Source organism: Arctopsyche grandis, chromosome 1, assembly GCF_051622035.1.
Source record: "Arctopsyche grandis isolate Sample6627 chromosome 1, ASM5162203v2, whole genome shotgun sequence".
Taxonomy (NCBI): domain Eukaryota; kingdom Metazoa; phylum Arthropoda; class Insecta; order Trichoptera; family Hydropsychidae; genus Arctopsyche; species Arctopsyche grandis.
Window position 1 is genome coordinate 39,394,279 of NC_135355.1, and position 23,072 is coordinate 39,417,350.

The following is a 23,072-nucleotide window of genomic DNA, read 5'->3' on the forward strand; positions in this document are numbered from 1 at the left end:
GGTATGAGAAAGATATTTTCTGTGCATCCATTGGCGTATTTTTTTTTAAATCGACCGTTAAATAACCACGCTAGACTCTTTTCGTGGGTGTAAAAAAGAGGCGATTTTATAGATGTTTGGCGGCTCCTAGCTCCTATAAAAAATAATTAATTAAAAAAAATAAAACGATAGATGCACCCCAATGGTGGATATCCATAGCATATTAAAAAATAATTTCTCTAGTGCCATAATTGAGGTAGGGAGAAGTATAGTACGTTTGTATGGACAAGGCGCTGCTGTCCAGCCCTCTTAAGAATCAAAATTTTCCGGAAACCCGTTATTTAATTTAAAAATTCATATAATTTTTATCAAAAATTATACACCACTGGTTGCATCTACTGGAAGTGGCCAAGAAGTGTCGCATGTCCTAAAACTGCGATATTTTCCGAATTGCAATTCGATATTTGACAGTTGGGCGCTGGCCGCTAACAGTGGTGTTTGGTGGTGTTACCGAAGCGTGCGAGACGAGTGTGGGGGAAGTCTGGTAAGTTTGACATTTGAGCGGCGCGCGGACGTCAGTAGGCGGTTGACGGCCGTGCAGCGAGGTCGCGTCCTCAGATGCCACGGTCTTCTCTCGATCTGGGTTCGGAAGCGAACCGTCGCACATCGTCAGTCATGGCGCGAAACAACGGAGTCGTCCAGCCTCTGCTCACAGGTCAGACCCCCACCCCACCCCACCCCCACCTCACACCCCCACCTCACAGCCCACACCCCACACTCACAACCCGCACCCCACATCGCGCACGTCGCACCACAATTATATTCGCGACGTTTTTTTTTATCTCGCGACTTTCGCAATATTGTGAAAAACATACTACATACACCTATGCCTTATTTTTGCCCGCTATTTTTTGTCTCGTTTATTTATTGCATCAACTTTTGCTTATACAACTTTGATCTTTGATAAACTCTGTCTAAATTGTGACCAAAATAATAATAAAAAATCTATACATACACATACGTATGCATGTAGTGCTTTGAACAGAGTGGTCACGGGTTCAAATCCCACTGGTTTCCACTGGCCAGACCTTGGATTTGTGACTCCAGCTTGATCGTTTTGCCAATTTATCTGATTTTCATTGAATCGCTTCCAACAAATTGACAAACTTACCCATTTTCCAGCAAAATCTCGAATTTCACCGAATTGTATAAAATGCTGCAAATTTACAAAGTTGACCATAAATGTCTGTGGATGTTAATTTATGTATATTTACTGAATTTCGCTGATTTGTTTAAGATGTTGCAAATATGCAAATTTGACCATAGGTGTCTCTGTGGATATTAATTGATATGTATTTATGTACTTTGTATAATACTAATAATGTTTTTATCAAATTTACAATATTTTTGGAGAGGAAGGCGCATCGGGGTTACCTGTTAGGCCTTCCTGGTATAAATTAAAAGACAAAAAATAAAAATATAATCTATAAATATAATAAAAATATAATCTACGTATATTATATTGTCTTCATATAAACCCTATCCACTATTATTTTGTAAAATTGTGCAATTTTTATGCAAATTAATGCAATTTTTATTACACAAAATAAAACCTATCCACTAATATAGACTTATTTTGTGAAATTGTGCAATTATTTTGTAAAATTGTGCAAAAGAAAGTAAATACTATATTAAACGATATAATTATCATTTTACTATATGCGTAGTTATTATGAAAGTCAAATTTTTGATTCTAGTAAAAATATTCGTATTAATTTTTTCAGTTTTTATAATTTACAATTCTTCTTTCTTAATTCCTTTTGTTTTTTACTTTTTTCCAAACTTTCACCCATCGGAGCAATTCAGGAATTCGATTTGTACTTAGCCCTTTGCCCGCGTCAATAAATATAGCGAACAAGCCCTGCACTCGGCACCTTTTTCGCGAATATGGCAATCGAGTTTTCGACCTTAAATACAGATGTTAATATTTTCTCAAGTAACCAGATATGTTAATCAACACATAAAGTATTATTTTAAACAATAAAATACATAATATATCTCGTAGTTGTGGCTTAATTGTCAAATAATCATTCTTCATACAATTGAGACGTATCGTCGCCATTGTTCAACAGACGTGACGTCACATAAACGAGGTTTCACTATGGTTCCACAAAAAACTAATTTAGACAGGTATATATTCATTTTAAGCAAATTGAATAGATGGCATTCAACTCTCAGTAATATATTCAACCAATTTTGAACCTTAAAACAGTTGAAATAGGCGCATATAAGGCTCAAAATCCCGTGCAAAGTTCATAAATTCTATGGAAGACAGCCGCGCTACAGACTTGTTGCGCAAAGCTTCCATAGAAGACGGCCACAGGCAAACAGTTAAAATGATTCCTATTTTGCAGATTTGTACCAAATCACAATGGCCTACGCATATTGGAAGTCGGGTAAGATCGACGACGTCGCCGTATTCGACTTGTTCTTCAGATCGAATCCATTCCAGGGCGAATTCACCATATTCGCCGGGCTCGAAGAGTGCCTCAAGTTCCTCGAAAGCTTTCACTACTCGGACAGCGGTGAGGCTTTCTAAAAATGGCTCGACACCATTTATGTATGTACAACGATGTGATGAGCTTATTTCATATTAAAAATGTTTCACAGATATTGCATACCTTATACAGACGTTGCCTGAAACTATTGAACCGGAGTTTTTCACTTATTTGAAACAGTTGACTTGCAAAGATGTCACCGTGAGCGCTATTGAAGAAGGTTCCGTCGCATTCCCAAGGTATTATTATTATATATATATATATATATATATATATATATATATATATATATATGATTTTCGAATTTAATGTGGATTTTTTTTAATAATAATTGTTATATTTATTACTAGAGTTCCATTGCTTAGAGTCGAAGGCCCACTTATCATTACTCAAATCTTGGAAACAACCTTGTTGACTCTCGTCAACTATGCCAGGTAAATTTATAATATATGTAATGCTCGATGTTGTAATATTTTTTAAGTATTAACCCATTTTATCCGTTAATCATGAAGTTTTGTGTAATTTTTAGTAGCATGAAGGATCGGTCGTATACTAGAAATTTTAATTGTAGATAATTTTTTATCTTTATAAATTTTTATTACAGCTTAGTAGCCACGAACGCGGCTAGATATCGAATGGTTGCTGGCAAAAATATATCGCTTTTAGAATTTGGGCTGCGAAGGGCTCAAGGACCCGACGGCGGACTATCGGCTTCCAAGTATTCTTATATCGGTAAATATTTCTTTTTTATTGCTGAAATTCATGTAATGGATAGTGCAATGCACCATTTTGCAGCATCCAAAATGATTTGATGTAAAATTTTCATGTCTCATAGTCGGTTGTAGCGGGAGATTAAACGTATGTGTCATTGCTGTAAGATAAACTAAAATCTTTGTTATCGGTATTAACAATGCACCATTTGATAGTCCTTTTTAAATGTCATCCAATTGTAATTTCTTGATTTTACGCACCGTTTGGATCTGCATATATGTAAATGTATGATTGTACTCATTATTTAACCCTTTGCTTGCGGCAATAAATAAAGCGAACCTTTTTCGCAAATGTGGCAATCGAGTTTTCGACCTTAAATACAGATTTTAATATTTACTCAAGTAACCAGATATGTTAATCAACACATACAGTATTATTTTAAACAATAAAATACATAATATATCTCGTAGTTTTGGCTTAATTGTCAAATAATCATTCTTCATACAATTGAGACGTATCGTCGCCATTGTTCAACAGACGTGACGTCACATAAACGAGGCTTAAGTATGGTTCCACAAAAAACTAATTTTGACTGGTATATATCCATTTTAAGCAAATTGAATAGATGGCATTCAACTCTCAGTAATATATTCAACCAATTTTGAACCTTAAAACAGTTGAAATAGGCGCATATAAGGCTCAAAATCCCGTGCAAAGTTCAGAAATTCTATGGAAGACAGCCGCGCTACAGACTTTTCGTGCAAAGCTTCCATAGAAGACGACCGCGGGCAATCGGTTAAAGATTTTCTCATTATTTTATGATATATTTAACCTTTTGCTACCAATCTACGATGTTGCGATTTGACTACGTTGAAAATATGTCGAAAACATTTCTAATCACTTGTTATTAATCGTTCATTCAGGAGTCTCGAATCTTTTTTGGGAAATATTATATTTTTCAATTGATTATTTCGGATACTAAATTTTTGTTTCAATATTTATTTATATCTACGATCTCTATACTTATTTATACGAGTCTGAAATGCTGTCGAGTGTTTTTGACAATACTGAAAAACATCAAATGTCATTCCATTGCCCAATTACAGACTCATTATTGTAAAAAAAACATTAATGAATACATGAATAGTCAAATCTGAAGATCTTTCACATGTTAATAGGCATTTTTATGTATTTAATAATCAAAAAGCTTTTAAATATCACACGTTGTTGACCTCTGCACATGCTAATCGAGCAAAATCGTACATTTGTAAGCAAAAAAAGCCACGTCGGAACTAAAGTCTTCCATTTCCGATTACCTTCGAAGAAAGATATGGGTACTATTTATATAGTTGACATTTTTTTTGCATAGTTAAGTACAGTTTTGCTGTGTATAGGTACATATATAGAAATACCTCAATGTTCTATTCATTCCTTTTGAAACGCTATTTAAATTTTTCTTGTCATTTATGTATTATGTATTTCACTATTTCTTACAAGTTATAAAACATTATATGTGTGTATTTGATGGCATCTGTCGTATTTTATGTGTGAATTTTCGTATATAAATGTCGGGGCTGTGAAATAAGTAATTGCTGGCGGCATTTCTTAGGAAGTTTTCGTTTTTCGTCGGAGTCAAAACTTTGTATTCTAGTATTTTTGGCACGCAATAAAGTTTCGGCAATGGGGTAAGGCATACGTTTTATATTGATTGCTTTGCATTAGTTTCCTTTGGGTGAGGCCACGGTGCCAGGTACCAAAACACTCCAATGCGCCCCCATCAACGGTGAATAGAACTTTTTCCGTTCTGTGTTTTCTTCAAATCGTGTTTAATATTTCGTAGTGTGCGGCTTTTTATGACCGCTTCGATTTGCGAAAAATATATATCTCGCATTCTGAAGTAACTTATCCCATATATTTCACGTTTATGTGGCTATATTTTATGTTATACAATTATTGCCGATTCACCCGGCAGTCAATTGTTGAAATTTTTCTATGGGAATGTTCAGACGTTTGAATGTGAACATTTATTTTTGTAAAGATGACTCACACAGCACTGTATGTCGTTCATAATTCGAGTTGAATTCCAGTACCGCACTAAAATTTACTATATTTCAAACTGGAATATACATATATATATATATTATATGTATATATTTTTTGAATTATCCCTAATTTAATACATGTCTTAGGGTGATATTTTCATAATCTATTTTTACTTTATCTTTGTGCGTAGTAACAATAGATGAAGTTTTGTGATCATGCGAAAATTCGAAGTAAAATTTCCTTAAAGTATTGTTGCGTAGGGGTGGGTGGAGGATCCAAGTAAAAGGCCAACAGTCGTTTCACAGCATTTATTGATGATTAAGGAGATACACGCACTGGCAGTGCTCAGTCCAGAATAACATGATATCGCCTACGTACCGCCTTATAAAGGGTAGATCTCTCAGGACGTCTAACCTGTTTACCTGTTGTATAGTCACGTATTCGGATATGTATTTCCACGACATTGGGTCTCCCCGTACCGATTCTGAGAAAGGACTAATAACGGTCATTGTTTAGCCTAAATGCACTTAGAGTCCACATATAATCCTGGAAGTAAGTGCAAGCACTTAGTTAATCCGATAACATATATCCGTTGGTCCAAGTGCAAGCACTTAGTTAATCCGTTAACAGATAACCCTTGAACGGTCACATAGTCTCTGGGATTTTATTCGCATAATCTGCGGCGTACGTAACAGTATCATCATCATCATTTGTACCCGTTCACCATCCACTGCTGTATGAAAGCCCCTCTAACAGCTTCCTTTCGTTTCTGTTTTGCGCAACTCTCATTCATCTCACATATTTTTCTCATTTCATCCACACATCATCTTAACGGCTTTCCTTTCCCATTTTAAATTCTCTTGGGTACCATTCAAACACTTCTTGCTACGTGACCGGCCTATTGCCATTTCAATTTCTTCACTCTTCCCACCATATCAACTACCCTTGTCATACTTCTCACTCACGTATTCCATTTCCTATATCTTTGTTATGCAAACCATACAGCATTCCATACTTCTTTTAGTGCATTCCTCTAAGTATAATGATTATACTGAGCCATAAAAAAAATAAAAAATAAAAAGACACTAATCAATCTTAAATCTAATCTAATCTAAATCAAATCTAAATTTGACCGATTAAATTCAAATATGAGATTGAAAACCAATCGTTATTAATGTTGTGAAATATAAAACGGGTGCGAATTAGCTGTACATTGAGAAAAATACTTTGTATCTAAAAAAAAATTTTTGTGCATTAAAAATTTGCATTATTTTCGGTGCATTAAACAATCTCGTATTGTGCATGGAATAAAATATTTTGGAATTATAAAGTGACCGTTAAAAATATGAAACGATCATTTGAAAAAAATAGATTTTAGCATTAGAATACATAAAATAAAAAGTGGTAACGTTGCAGTCTTCCGCTATTGACAACTGCCAATATTGTCAAAAGTGTACGCTTTTTAAGTAGCAAATATATTTTTCAATGATCAAAGCAAAGTTTCTAATGCCATCTGTATCCGTCATTTAGAAATGCACACAATTTTTTTGTAATGTACAGAGACTTTTTTTAATGTTCAAAATTTTTTTTAAATGCACATTTATTTTATAAAATGGACGTTTAAATTGTTCCCATATAAAACTGGCCAATGGATACATAATTGAGAAAAAAAATTCGACTGCTAAAATTCGCTAGATCATTAAGAGGGTTGTACACCCGAAACCTTAATTTTGTTGCCGTTCCTTTCTTCGATATGTATATTGAGTGAATGTACAGTAACGTGCAGAGAAATCGCATCACTTTCAATTGTTCGATTTTTTTTAATTACATGAAGCTATACACGAGTTTTTTTGGTTTTATTATTTTTGATTTCAAATATTTAACATGTTTTACGATTAAAAAAGATTATTTATATTTTTAAATTAAGGCGAGATATGAATTTTAAAAAAACATGTACAATAGGGCATTTTTCTTATATGTATTTCAAATGTCTGTAGCTAAAATAATATTCCAGTATATATTTTTCTATGAATTAAAATACATAGGCAATGGACATATGACAACAATAAATAGTAATATAATAATTACTAGACAATCGTCTAGCTTTTATGACGGGATCCATACCTGCCCGCACGGACAATACGACTTTTTTTTAGTACGTCGTCCGAAATTTCATCAAACCATACATTTTCAACAGTTTTTTTAACTCATAATTTGCCCCCAGGGTGTTGTTTTTATTCCCTTTGCTTTATAATAGCCTATAAATATTCGATAGGTTGGAAGTCGGGACTATTGTCTGGTCATTTTGAAAACATCGAACAATTGAAAGTGATGCGATTTCTCTGCACGTTACTGTATATATTGAGTGAATGCGACAATATATATATATATATATATATATATATATATATATATATATATATATATATATATATATATATATATATATATATATATATATATATATATATATATATATATATATATATATATATATATATATATATATATCAATATATATATTGAGTGAATGCGACAGTTTCGCTTCGAACAGATAATACGTATTTTAAATCGACAAAATCAAGGTTTCGTATTCTTCTATTTTCTCCTCCAAAATTGGACCAATTTTTAAAAAAAATTCATCATCGATATGAGAAAGATATTTTCTGTGCAACTATGCGCGTATTTTTTTTTTAATCGACCGTTAAATAAGCACACTGGACTCTTTTCGTGGGTGTAAAAAAGAGGCGATTTTATAGATGTTTGGCGGCTCCTAGCTCCTATAAAAAATAACTTATCAAAAAAATAAAACGATAGATGCATCCCAATGGTGGATATCCATAGCATATTAAAAAATAATTTCTCTAGTGCCATAATTGAGGAAGGGAGAAGTGTAATACGTTTGTATGGACAAGGCGCTGGTGTCCAGCCCTCTTAATAAACATCTAAAAAGCCAATTACAGAGTAATTAAATTATCATTATTCGTATGTACATATTAAAGTTCTCGTTTATACGTGTTTGTGTATTTCATGAATGCTTGAATCATGACTCATCGATTTGATATACAATACGTTTGGCTTGAAATAAGGTATGAGAGAGATTAAACATAAAAATAAACACTTTCGATTTTATTTACACGCAAAAAAAAAAAATTCCGGTATGATTTCATTATTATTTATAATTTTCATTGTTGTATTGTAATGTGTATTATTTAATTTATCCATACGATATGACATAACAAGTGCAAATTAAATAATTATCATGTTTTATCATCGCATCCTATTTTTTTATTTATCAATTTTTCGATAATGATATTCAAGCACTGATAAAAAAACACCAATACGTCTATTATTGAAAATAAATTACAACACCATCCCTCAACTTCGTATGATAGCCGATGTACAATCGATTTTTATTATGAAAGTTGGAAAAATTCTATGTTATATTATAAACTGTGAACACTTGTACGGGGTGGTTTTGCATGGGAGCCCATCGATTCTGGGCTCCGAGCTGATTTTTTTAACTACAATCAACAAACTTGCAGTTTTATTTAAATATTATTAGCTCGCGAGTTATTCACATTATTGCATGCCATTTTTGTTTGCACTTGATCAATGCTATGGTCAATGAGATACTACAGCTCGATTAACCTTTGAAGGATGGAGCGTCGAGATCGGACGAGTGTCCCGAACCGGGGTCGAGTAAGACCCCAGTATTTTTAATCAAAATACAGCTTATCTCAATACAAATGGGGTCAATATATATCTTATTAATCATTTTATATATCAACATAAAAAAAGTTTTAGTCCTATAGCATGTTTTTGACTATTTTTGTATTAAAATAACGACAACCATTGACATGCTAACGGACATAGATGAGGCCAACAGGCGACTGCATGACTCAATAGCCACGCGCCAAAAGCGACGAAAACAATAGCTTACGAAAATATAGCTGTCTCTTTCTCTCGCATTGATTCATCAATCAACAAGAATATGCAAGCGAACAGTTAAAAACATGACTTATCGCTACCGCCTTTAAATCATACTTTGGAATGTATAAATGTATTTTTTTACGATGTACCCCCTTCTCTAAATCATACGAAATCTATTAAAATAAATTTCTAGGTCATTCTAGAAATACAAGAAATATAGGGTGTATAGCTTTGAAAACCACATAGTTATTACGAAAAACGTAAAAATTGGGGCACTTGCATACCCCACTTCGATGAGGGAGGGTTAATCTCTGCAGCCCCCCACTATAGCCAGTAGCATAGCTCGGTCGTTAAGCTTCTGCTTAGCGTCGTGAGGTGCCGGGTTCGATCCCAGGGCTGGGCCTCGAGTGAAAATGAATTTTTCAGAGTATGCTGTTGGTCAGACCTGGATTTGTGACTCCAGGTTGATCGTTTCCTATCGGAGTTTGCCAATTTTCTCTCTTTGTTGAAACGGTTCCCGGTAAAAATTGGCTAAAATCCTTCCTATATACACAATATGTCACCAATAATTTGTGTTTGATTAATGTGCAATAAATAAGTTTGTGTACAATTTGACAGATGTCTCATTGCTTTGATTTGTGAGTTGTTCTGTGTCTCGTAATTCAGTGACTTATATAATGAATAAAAATACTGCAATACCAGGAATGCGCATTGGGGTTGCCTGTAAGGCCTTCCTGGTATTTGTTGTTGAAATATATATATATCTATATATATAAAAATGAATGTCTGTGTGTGTGTCTCGAATAGGCTGCTAAACTACTGAACCGATTACGATGAAACTTTCAGGATTTGTTGTATGCATGTCCGGGAAGATTATTGTGAAAAAAAAACGGGAACGGAAACGGAAACGGGAATGATCATGTCATTGCAACGCAATAATTTCAAATGTGTTCGCTACCTGCGTTTTTCCGACAAATGGGAACGGGAATTGCATGCGTTATTATGGCATTGCAACGCATGTCGGGGTTCAGCTAGTATTCTATAAAAATTCTTCATGTATGTATGTATGCTTATGCACGCCTAAGCATATATACATACATGAATGTTTACTTGAGGTGTGCGTGCTTTCGCACGGCACATTTCAGGTATTTTTTCCTAGCGCATGCGCGCTTTATGTGTTCATGCGTTGTTGTTTATTTTGTACTTGGTTATGTACAGTGTGGTTTTTTTTATTAGAACAGTGATGTGCGGTTGTTCTTGTGCAATATTCTTGAACAATCGTCTCGTTCTCTGACGAAAGGGTCTCTTAGACTGTATTCGTTGGGGGGGGGGGGGGTGGCCTCATGTTGAGGGCTTTAAGGGTCAAATTCCTTGACCTTTAAAGTGAGCTTAGTATAAAAATTCTCACGAGCCGCCACTGGGCAAGCCCCAATCTCTCGGGGCCTGGCCGCACCTTGCAACTTTGTCGGCCGACTTGTTGCGCGACACGAAAAAATGTATGGAAATGTGTGCGACAAACAAAAGTGTGGCATGTCCCATCTACCTGCATGCATTGGTCTGGTCGCCCTCAACCAAGTTGTTTGCGAGTTGAGCGGTGCGGCCTGGCCCAAAGGGTGTTGGTTTGATTTTGAATTTTGCATTTCAACAAAGTTTCACCTGTGGTTATTTTATTTTCAGGTGGATTTGACGGCACTAGTAACGTATTGGCTGGTAAACTGTTCAACATACCCGTGAAAGGCACCCACGCTCACGCTTACATCACATCGTTCTCCAACTTGGACGATCTGGGCATGACGGTGATACCGCACGGCGAAACGAAAGTTCCCCACAACCTGTCGGAATTGGCCGTGAATTGGCGCGAGAAAATTTCGCACTTGATCGATATATCGCCGGAGGAGGCCAGCGACGGGGAGCTGGCCGCGCTCATATCGTACGCCGTCGCGTTTCCCAATGGATTCATAGCGCTCGTGGACACGTATGATGTGAAGAGGTATCCTATTAATGGCACCGCGCTACAGCAATGCACTGTGCCCCATCACAATACTGATCACAAAACCAGGAGATCGTCTCTCTTCAAGTGCGACTGTCAGAAAATTAATTTTTATTCGTACGCCACCGAATTGATGGATCGTACTCTGAGGTAAAGTGAGGCAGGAGTTGAACTCTCAAACACCCAATACGTTTTTTGCATTATTTGATCCATCTTGTGTTGTCCATTGGGGGTTTCTATAACACGACGATCTTGCCCTTTAGACGTTGTGTACTCTTACTTATTCTTTGTCAGATGGTTTGTAAGGTAATGGTGATGTTGGTTGTCACAACCCGATCCTCTGGATTTTTTTTTTTAAAAAGATGCGAATAAAATTATCAAAGTCACAGCTCCTGGGTTTCCTTTCTAAACTAACTACGTTGCAATAAGTAGATAGCATAATCTCCATTTGAAGTTGCAAAAATGATTACTCCTACTACTTATTGTAATGTAATTAGTCTACAAATGAAGTCCAAGAGTTAATGCTTTGATATTTTAAATGAATGTCCCTATATATGTTGAGATTTGTCTCGAGAACTGATACTTTCAACATGTATCAGTACAGATCTCAAAATGAATAGGAACTTTTGTTTAAATATCAAAGCTTTGGTTCCTGGGCTTCCTTTCTAAACTAGCTACGCGTATTGCAATAAGTAGTGGATAATACGTAGAGGTAATCATTTTTGCAACTTCAAATGCTAATTTCTACCGTTACCCATAACTTATTGCTAGTTTAGAGATGAAGTCTAGGGGGTAATGCTTTGATATTTGAAATGAATGTCCCCATATGTGTTGAGATTTGTCTAATGATACTTTTACTTTCAACATGTATCAGTACTGATCTCAGAGTGTATGGGAACTTTTATTTTAAATATCAAAGCTTTAGTTCCTGGGCTTGCCTTCTAAACTAGCTACGCGCATTGCAATAAGTAGTGGGTAATACGTAGAGGTAATCATTTTAGCAACTTCAAATGCTAATTTCTATCATTACTCACAACTTATGGCTAGTTTAGAGATGAAGTCTATGTGGCAAGGTTATTTTAACTATTTTTTGTTTAACGTACACAATTTTTATTCGCATTCGAGGATTGGGTCATGATGGTGGGCACCTCTGTTACTTTATATGTATATTCCTTTAGTGATTCGTCTCGACGACTATTTTTGCATCTTTATGAAAAGCTGTGTAATTTTTTTTTATTCAATATCGAATAATTAAATGAACGCCCAATAGGCAAGTTTTTTTTGTACGATTTTATTAACATTTTTATGCATGCGCATACCAAGAGTCATTTGATTTTTGAATATTTTCGTCTTTACAGATCACCAGAAATGTTTGTGATATCAGCTTGGTGTTTACGAATCCTTTTTCTCAGACCACCAATTTTTTTTTAAACATTTTGTCCAATGGAGTAGTCATTTTTGAATATCATCATATTTTTGTATGGCGCATTGCATAAAATGAAAGTTGATATATTGGGAATCCGCTCACTTTTGCTTCAGTGTCCGATTGCATTGTTTATTATTTTTTTTTTTTTGATATTATTTGTTTATTTTTAAAAATTATACTGATTATTATGTGCGGTTTATACGATTCAAATTAATTTACTCACAGCGGCACTTTTTTGTGAACTACTACTCGGCTTCTTATTTGTATGTACACGTTTAATGGCTTTAAAATTGTAATTTGCCTTCATATACTTTTAACTACTCCATACGACAAGTCATTTCATGATGGCATGGCCAACACGGTGTTCATGCTACGTATGAAACATTCATTTGTATATATACTTCATCGATTGGTACTCCTTGATTTCACGACTGGAGGCTGGTTCCGAATAAAATGCCTACCTTGATATGTTACATCATTTCTGTGGCTTTTATTAATATTTTATCAAAAATCTCACAAGCTACTGTGATGTCAACTCATGTACATTTCAAAACGTATTGCTTTGAAGCAGAAAATTGAATGCTAAAGATAAGCATTCATATAATTCATTCATAACATAAACAAGTTAACATCACCGGACCGGACCGTAAAGGTTAATATAAAATAATAATATAATACAAAATAGTGCCAATGAAAGTATGAGACGTATATATGTATACATAAAAACGTCCGGAATTGTGTCGCTCTTTTTGTATTGTCTACAATACCAAACGATGTAACATATCTAGGTTGTTATTTTAGCCAGAATTAAGACTCTGGTTGTTGAATCGAGAAATACTTATCAATTCTTCCATCAAGCTTGCTTTTTTCGGGGTTTTTTTGTCTGTATAATATAATAAAACGTCTTCATGTTCGGTGATGGAATAAGAGTTCCCGTTTCAAGATGCAATATAGAAAGTAAACACATTATATTTTCTATGTAAATATTGTAGAATGTAGTTTTGAAGATGGATATATATATGTATGTATGTCGAAGATGAGTGTAAATAGTCACCGTAGTGAATATAAATAGGTATGACATTTTTTTGCACGCTTTTATATTGATGAAATGTACGTGGTCAAATTTCAAATAGTGATTTGTGCACACCATAGATGTGAAAGAAACGGATTTAACCCTTTGCCCGCGGCAATAAATATAGCGAACAAGCCCTGTACGCGGCGGCACCTTTTTCGCGAATTTGGCAATCAAGTTTTCGGCCTTAAATACAGATTTTAATATTTACTCAAGTAACCAGAGATATGTTAATTAACACATGAAGTATTATTTTAAACATAAAATACATAATATATCTCGTAGTTTTGGCTTAATTGTCAAATAATCATTCTTCATACAATTGAGACGTATCGTCGCCATTGTTCAACAGACGTGACGTCACATAAACGAGGTTTCACTATGGTTCCACAAAAAACTAATTTAGACTGGTATATATTCATTTTAAGCAAATTGAATAGATGGCATTCAACTCTCAGTAATATATTCAACCAATTTTGAACCTTAAAACAGTTGAAATAGGCGCGTATAAGGCTCAAAATCCCGTGCAAAGTTCAGAAATTCTATGGAAGACAGCCGCGCTACAGACTTTTGTCGCGCAAAGCTTCATTTCTTTTTTTTTTCGCTGCGCTACAAACGGTTGCAAACCACGTGGCCCGCATGCTCATTTCGCTGCATGCGCATTTCATACTTTTGTCTCGGGCTTTTGCCATTTTAAACTTGCCAGAAAGATCCAACTCAATTTTAAGAATTGCCAATCATCAATGTACCTCGAAATGTCATCTGCGCTACCCCATGAATATCTCGTCTTTCGTACATGCTGAAATTCCAACAGTCAAAATTCAATCGAAAGGAGCATTCAGCCGCATGGTTTGTAGCAAACCCCATTTTTGTGTTATTTTTATCCTCGCAGTTGCATAGTAACGGAAAATTGCGATAATCTTCTATAAAAAAAAAATCATTTCCTCAGATTTGAGTGTGTGACGTGACATGTCGCATAATCTGTCAAAATGTGTGCGTTCTTTCATAAGGCCTATTGCGTATTGTCGACTGTTATTTATCCCTTTGAATGCTGACGTCTTTTCTGTTGAAAGCCGGCCACGCTGAAAATTGCGCCAACATTTCCAACTAGAATTATTTAGAAATGCAATATAAAGCAGGTATAAAATCGTAGCTAATCCAAACAAAACCCTAGATAACTACCGGCGAGGATTTCGAGTTTTGTAAAGGTGTGTTTAGACTCTCTAATATATCTTGCAACGATATAAAATAAACAAAAGAAGTCTATTAATGAATGTATTTCCCAAAACTAGTTCCATCTTCTTCATTGTTGTTAAAATATAATGCTCACAAACTAAATGCCGAGCCACAATCTAAAATATTCAGCAGTTAGGGATTTCAATTGAGAAATTCTGCTATGGTTATAAATTCAGAAATTCCGGTGTAAACCAGTCTTTATAAACGTTGACAAATGAATGACACGGATTACACGACCCATGTTCAATGCATTTTTATTCAATGCTACCTGGAAAGGCTTAGCGGGTTGTATTCTTGTTTACTTTGTACACGCTCAAAATACAACGCCTGTCGGCGTTTTTCAAGCCCATGGACTTGTTGGCAAAACGCTGATCGGCGTTGGTATAAATTACAGCCGACTGTACAAATTCCAGTCGACAACGAACGGGCGACAGTGCGCAATAGGCCTAAAGCGCATGCCTTCGCGCATGCGCTACGTTCAACAAGCGCATGCGCCTCAAGTCTCACGAAAAATGAACAAGTGGAGACACTCTTCGTAGCTTTTATTATAAATGTTTCGTTTTTTTTTAATTAAATACCTCCTTTACGTTTCACTTACGATTACAATTCAGGAAAAAGTTTGCTTCTTATGCGATCGTTTTTATACTTTGCCATATTGCTCATTTTGGTCATCAATATGAGTAAATGGATCCTCCGCCATTACGATATAGAGAAAATATCGTTTAAGAGGCGATTCAAGTCCGAAAATTTTTAATCTCGGTGACGTCTCGTAGTCATTAATTTTATACATAGATGGCGGTAGTAAAATAAAATTATTGGTATTTTTATTCAAAATAATTAAATATTATTTATATTTTTATTTAGACTGTATGCATGCATGTACATATGTATTTTGTTTAAACTTCCTCATTGGCAACGCATACATATTTAGTATGGAGAAATAAAGGTGCAATTTCATATTAAATAAAAATATATTCATAACACATGGACTTAACTGGTCAGTAAAATAGATGGTCAATTAATTATTTTATAAAAAACACTCACTGAAAATAGCAATTTTTCTGTTTATTGAAGAAAAAAAACTGACCGTTTAATTTGTTGCCCGTGAATAGTAGCTAGTCGTATTGTACTTTAGTTGCATTAGTGTAAATAAATTGCTGGTTCTATTGATCAGTATAAATAAATACGAATACGTTTACTATTGTATGTTTTGACGGCATTTTGACTAACGTTTCTATTTTATATTTATTAGGAGTGGGCTTTTAAATTTTTGTGCTGTGGCTTTAGCCTTGAACGACGTCGGATATAAGGCTATTGGAGTCAGGATCGATAGTGGCGATCTCGCCTATCTGTCGGTGCTGGCCAGAAACACTTTCGAGAAAGTGGCCAAGAAGCTGAAACTTCCGTGGTTCGCAAATCTGACCATAGTAGCCTCCAATGACATAAACGAAGAAACAATACTGAGCTTGAACGAACAAGGACACAAAATTGACTGCTTTGGAATCGGCACTCATTTAGGTAATACTCTCGGATATAATATTTGCAAATGTATATAAAACGCACGATAGTCCTCGATTTATTTCGATGCGGTGCAAACGATCGACAAGCGCCAGACAGACTGAACCACAGATTAACTATACGTGTGCCTTATGCGTGCGCACTGCTCGCACTTACACTAAGCGAAATCTACTCGAAGTCCCGACATACCTACCCTGTATACGTTCTGTGCTTCTGATACTTTAGTTCCGAATTTTGCCTTATTAAACTCGCCAGAAAGATCCAACTCAATTTTAATAATTGCATCTGTGCACATCGAAAGGTTACTCGTCATCTGATGTGCAATCTATCATTCGTGAAGTTGAGAATTGCGTTTAATCTGTGGTCCAGTCTATCTGGCGCTTGTCGATCGTTTGCACCAAACACCGATTTATTTATATCGTTTGATAATCTACAGTTACATGCCAAAGACAACCTGCTTTGGGCTGTGTTTATAAGCTGGTCGAAATCAACGGACAGCCTCGGATCAAATTGAGCCAAGACGTCGGCAAAGTGACTATGCCCGGTCATAAAGAAGTAATATGCCCCGTTTAATTTCATTTGATGTGTTTGCTTATGTTATATACTATATGTTTTTTTGTATTTTATGTAGGCTTATAGACTGTACGGTGCCGATGGGCATGCACTTATTGATCTTTTGCAAAGGTCATCGGAAGCACCGCCTGAAGTCGGTCAGAAGGTTCTGTGCAGACATCCTTTCCAAGAGTCTAAAAGAGCGTATGTTATTCCTACGAGAGTTGAGAAGTTGTATAAGGTCAGCTTTTTTATATTTAATTTATCTATGTACGTAGTAATAATAGATGAAGTTTTGTGATTATGCGAAAATTCGAACTCGAGATTTTTACTTATTCGAACTCAGAATCTAGAAAAAATGTGTGTGTCTGTGTATTTTGGGGATTTTTTGAACACCGTTCGTTCTATCGTACTGAAGCTTAGTATCGGTTTGTGAAATTCTTATCAATACGACGTGAATTTTTTTCAAATTTTTAAGTTGACCAGAAATGGTACTTCCCTTTATACATAGGTGTCCTCTTTTTTTTTAATTTTTGAATTCATCTCCCAAACCGCTAACTGAATCGGACTGAAATTTTTTTACATGTAATAGAAATAATAATTTTTATAACTTTATATTTTTTGATTATTTTTACCTGAACCGGAAGTAGTACTTTTACTCTAGAGAATCGAGGTTTTTTATGTTTTTCTTAGAAACCTTTTGGTTTATTGAACTGAAATTTTATATCTAGAAGTGTAAGCTTAATATCAAGCTATGTATAAAATTTGGTAAGCATCTGTCAACCGGAAGTGGCAGTTTACTCTTGTTCGATTTTTCTTTCACTATTTTTTTCGACCCTTTAAACATGTGTGCTCTTCACGAAAAAATTCAAGTATAATTATTGAATCAATGTGATGAAAATAAAAAAAAAATCACTAAATTTAATAAACCGGAAGGGGGACTTTTTCCTCTTAGAAAAGTCTAAAATGTTGTGACTACGATTCTTTTCACCTTGAACGTATCAAGCTGAAAATTTATATTTGAATTCTTTATACACTAACTTAGAGCTGATAAGGTTTTGGTACGAATTCGTAAACCGGAAGTAGTATTTTTTTTTAAAACAGTCTTTCATTATTTATTTTGACCTTTTAAATTATTTTTATTTTCTTGATATTTAATGTGTATAATATTTAATGATTAAAAAAAATTTCGAACAAAATCCGACAACCGGAAGTACATAGAACTTTTGTCTTGTGTAAGTTTCCCTACATTTGCGCTCAATCTGTATCGAAAATGCTCTCACAACCGGTATGTACGTACATGTGGTAGAGATTCCTGACAGATGACGCTGTTCAGGACCACGGTTGGGATGTGGCGGTTGAGGTGAAGATCAAACACGTGCGTTTTCAGTCATGTTGTTTATTTATTAAGACGATACGTGCGGAGGCTTAGCGACCAACCGCGCGGAGCTCAGGTCCAACTGCGACTAACCGTTACATCTCCACCCCTTTTCATCCCCTTCTCACAATCAGTCGTAACATACCCTTTCTCAGCCATAGCCCATACATCAACTTTTTGTTCAATTCCAACCCTACATACATATGTTTAATAATCGAATTTTGTTTTGTGACCTTCGTATATTCCTCAAATACATAGATAAAGTCATGCGTTGGTCACATCTGAATTTTTTTTAGTTATTACACACACAGCTTGGTAAAAATATATGTTTACAAGTTAGAACTGATTGTTTATAATACAGCCGACTTGTATGTTTTCATTTCAGCTGTATTGGAAAAATGGAGAGATTTGTGTTAAATCGCCGCCGTTGTCGCATGTCCGAGAGAGAGTACAAAATTCGTTGAAGACGTTGAGACAGGATATAAAACGAAATTTGAATCCCACTCCTTACAAGGTTTGCAACCGGCGATTGATTGTTGATTGTGTTTGTCGATTTTTCGTTATCGGTGTGTGTTTTTGTTTTCAGGTTGCCGTCAGCGACGATTTGTACAACTTCATACACGATCTTTGGTTGCAAAATGCACCCATCGGGGAATTGTCATGAGGTAGAAGTATGCACGTATTTTGATTTGAACTATGAAGGATGCAATCAACTTTTTATTATATAACATTCACCGACGCAAATCAAACGTTTGCTTTAAAAAATACGATCAGACCTCGGACTTGTGCAAGTAGACCGAGTACGAGCGTGGAATATATATAATAAGAGGTTGTTTTTTTTTATTATGAAACGTAGTGACATTTGAAATGTCGATAAATTTTCATATCTGTTTTCCCGATTTGTTCTTTTTGAAACGCAAAAGTATATGTATTTCATTACTTTTATTGCGCGCTTTAAAATTTCATCCAAAAATTCTATTTTTATTTTCTTTTATCTCATTTTAAGGCTAGTCTGTATTAATAAAACAAAATACACATATCTATTCTAGCTACACATTATAATATTTATATGTATGTATACTGGCGTCGAACAGGCGCTAGTTTAAAAAATGTTGAAAAAATTATGCACATACGTATTTGTTAAGTCGAATTAAAATTTTTATATAATTTATTGCATATATAGTTTATTTTTTTATATTTTGATAATGTATATCACACAAATAATGTAAGTTTATCCTAAGCAATTGAAAACATATATTTTTTAATATATATTCTTTTAATGTTGATGCAAAACATTCTTAATTTTCATTTTTTTTTTTTAAATATATGTACATACATACATATAACATTTCGTTTCTAAATTTTTATCATTAATTTTAATTCATTAAAAAATAATTTATCCAAACTTTATCGATTTTCTATGTTGTAGTCTATTTTTTTTTGGCCTATTCTGTATAAAAACAGATTCTTATATGTGTACTGATTTTAGACATTCAGTAAGTTCTGCTTCTCTGATACAGCGTGTCAGAGCCAGGTTTCGGTAAATCAGCACATCCATTAACCCTTTGCCCGTGGCAATAAATATAGCGAACAAGCCCTGTACATGGCGGCACCTTTTTCGCGAATTTGGCAATCGAGTTTTCGACCTTAAATACACATTTTAATATTTACTCAAGTAACCAGATATGTTAATTAACACATAAAGTATTATTTTAAACAATAAAATACATAATATATCTCGTAGTTTTGGCTTAATTGTCAAATAATCATTCTTCATACAATTGAGACGTATCGTCGCCATTGTTCAACAGACGTGACGTCACATTAACGAGGTTTCACTATGGTTCTACAAAAAACTAATTTTGACTGGTATATATTCATTTTAAGCAAATTGAATAGATGGCATTCAACTCTCAGTAATATATTCAACCAATTTTGAACCTTAAAACAGTTGAAATAGGCGCATATAAGGCTCAAAATCCCGTGCAAAGTTCAGAAATTCTATGGAAGACAGCCGCGCTACAGACTTGTCGCGCAAAGCTTCCATAGAAGACGGCCGCGGGCAAACGGTTAATCATTCTATAGAACCTTCTAAGTGTCTAGAGATAATCACAATTGATTGTATACATGTGAATACACCTGAATTTGCTATTGGATGTTCAAAAGTGTTAATTCAGAAGTGAATTTGCCTTCTTAAATATAACTTGCATAGTTTCTAACTACCATGATATGCGTTGTTGGTTAAATTTGCTTGCCATGATTCGGATTCGTCGGAATTTTTATAGATAAGGAGTTGTTTTGTTAAAATATTTAACAAATTATCTGTCTAAGTGTACGTAGCATAGTGTTTTTATCTCACAAAAGTACATGTATTCAACAAATTTTATCGGGCAACTTGTAATGTATGCACAGGAGACAAATTCGAGTGCATTGAAACTGTATTATTATTACAAGGTGTTTTGACCAATAGTTTTAAAAGCCTTATATATTGTACGAATAATTTTTAAAAGGTAAAATATCCTCTTTTTTATGTACTAGTGCAGAATTACGGCACTATTTGGTTCGGCTCAACCTTCGATGTGTCGGGTTTGTCGGTCTGTTTTCTTTTTGTTTTAAATTGTGCCTTTTAAAACGATACAGATTCAAAAATATACATGTAATATTCTTGTAGCCTTGAATTTTTTCTAATTGATTTTGATATGTATGTACGTATTATATATTTTATGATAGATGTAAGACTACTTGTGTAATGAAACATTATTACCAGTGCCGGCCTTACACCCAATGGCGCCCTCGGGCATTTTTTTCTTAAGACCCAAAGGAAAAATATTTCGCCTTTGGCGCTCTAATCTAAAATTTTGTATGGCTTTAGGCGCTCTAATTTTAAAATTTTAAGCGCCATTGACGCATCGAGCGGCGCCCTTACTTATTTGGCGCCCTAAAACCGGCATTGATTATTACGTAGATGAAACTAAGTATGTAAATGCCTAAATAAAGACGAAAAATATTTATAATTGTTAATCAGGCATCCAATGTCACATTACATATATTCTGCGTGTTGATTTTTTATAATCTAATTCAGCTACCATTTTGTTTAAAACTTAGATGTTTATAAATTTTGTGGGACCATTTGTTATCAAATTATCTCCCAACAATAATATTTGTTCTTTTTTTTTATTTGCTTTCTTTTGTTTTAATTCTCATTGTATATTTTTAAGTTTTCAATATAATTTCAATGTAAAAAAAAAAAGAAAAGATTCTATCGTGTGTTTTATTTAGATGCTCAATGTTTCTATTCGTCTGCCGACACACTTCAGGATTTTGGCAGCTAATGATATCTACAAACTGCTTTTCACTGTATGCAGATCAGTGGCGGCTCGTTCACATGGGCTGCGGACTGCAGACCTCCCAATTTAGTACACAAGTTTAGTCTATATGGGCCGCAGCCCTCCCAGTATAGTACACATACATGCTATTTTTTACAAGGCTTTTCTTTTTTATTATAATTATAAGGCTCTTCTATATTTCACTTCGCTCATTGGTCTGGCAACATATGGATATTATATCCTATATTCTTCCGATCGTTTTGAAACTTTGCCATTTTGCGCGGTTTGATCAACAATAGATATTCAAATCAAATCCGCCAGTACGATGGTGAAAAATAATAGAGACGAAAAATGTAAAATTTTGGTATTATGGTAAATAGCCTTATGTATTACCCTTTCCGCCACCCTCTCGTTTTGTCAGATTTTAATTGTTTCAACGCCTAGTTCTTTTTCTCCCCCCCCCCCCCTTTTGAATTCTCACGAGCCGCAACTGATGCAGATAGATCGTCATAGATTATTTTTACACAATTGCATTAGATTTTTATATTGTATTTTTTTTTTTTAATGAAATGATCAATCTAAAAACGAAGAATTCATCCCATTGCGTATGTTCCTCGAGGGTAAGTCGTATTTAAACGCAATGATTGTGATCTGATCAATATTTTTCGTTTCGTATATATGTAAGGGTACTCTATTGCTAATATTATTTTCATCAACAGTCGCAAGGATCGGAAAATACCGAGTCGATAAGTAGTGGATCGTGTAATAGTACATGTTGATGTAATTGTTGATTTTCAAATGCTATATGGGAGTTCATAATCTGTGGAATTATGGTTGTGTTATGTAATAAAAATTGATGAAAATATTTGTTTTTCTTTTATTTGGCATTAAAAGTGCGACAACAGTGTCGAATGGGAATATTTATTTATTTTATTTAAAGAGGCTCACCAACAATGTACATACATTATATTCTTTACACATTTATTCACAATATATTCTTTACACATTTATGATTCTGATATATACCTACATCAATTATAGGTGTGCACAACATTATTTAAGTATACAAATTATTTTTAAATGTTAAACAATTAATCTAGAATACAGTAGAACAATTAAGACATATTTTTTTTTTTTTACATACATATATACCAGGAAGGCCTTACAGGTAAATCCCAATGCGCCTTCCTGGCCATTTACAAATGCAGCATTTTTATTACAAGTCGTTGAATTACGAGACACTGAAAAGCTCGCAAATTAACGAGACATCTATGAATATATATATATATATATATATATATATATATATATATATATATATATATATATATATATATATATATATATATA

At 34.4% G+C, this 23,072-nt stretch overlaps 1 protein-coding gene across 3 annotated transcripts; it reads left to right on the top strand.

The window, feature by feature from the left end:
• The first annotated feature begins 472 nt into the window (after positions 1–472).
• Naprt (nicotinate phosphoribosyltransferase) lies at positions 473–21,635 on the top strand. Of its 3 annotated transcripts, none has more exons than XM_077442883.1 (11): positions 473–694; positions 2,394–2,564; positions 2,650–2,776; positions 2,888–2,971; positions 3,142–3,269; positions 10,902–11,214; positions 16,201–16,466; positions 16,903–17,021; positions 17,098–17,259; positions 18,782–18,910; positions 18,983–21,635. In XM_077442883.1, exons 1-11 carry the CDS (start codon positions 598–600, stop codon positions 19,058–19,060), a joined length of 1,674 nt encoding a protein of 557 aa, XP_077299009.1. In that variant the 5' UTR covers positions 473–597; the 3' UTR covers positions 19,061–21,635. The 3 variants fall into 3 exon arrangements, with proteins under 3 accessions (XP_077299009.1, XP_077299002.1, XP_077299018.1); XM_077442876.1 differs by having other exon boundaries at positions 521–694; positions 10,902–11,364; positions 18,983–21,629; XM_077442892.1 differs by having other exon boundaries at positions 523–694; positions 10,902–11,199; positions 18,983–21,629.
• Positions 21,636–23,072: the final 1,437 nt, after the last annotated feature.

Excerpts from the sequence above, each read along its gene's own strand:
- Naprt (XM_077442876.1), top strand. The coding sequence starts at position 598 with ATGCCACGGTCTTCTCTCGATCTGGGTTCGGAAGCGAACCGTCGCACA. Across the intron at positions 695-2,393 it reads CGTCCAGCCTCTGCTCACAG|ATTTGTACCAAATCACAATG; the intron begins GTCAGACCCCCA and ends CCTATTTTGCAG. Across the intron at positions 2,777-2,887 it reads GGTTCCGTCGCATTCCCAAG|AGTTCCATTGCTTAGAGTCG; the intron begins GTATTATTATTA and ends ATTTATTACTAG.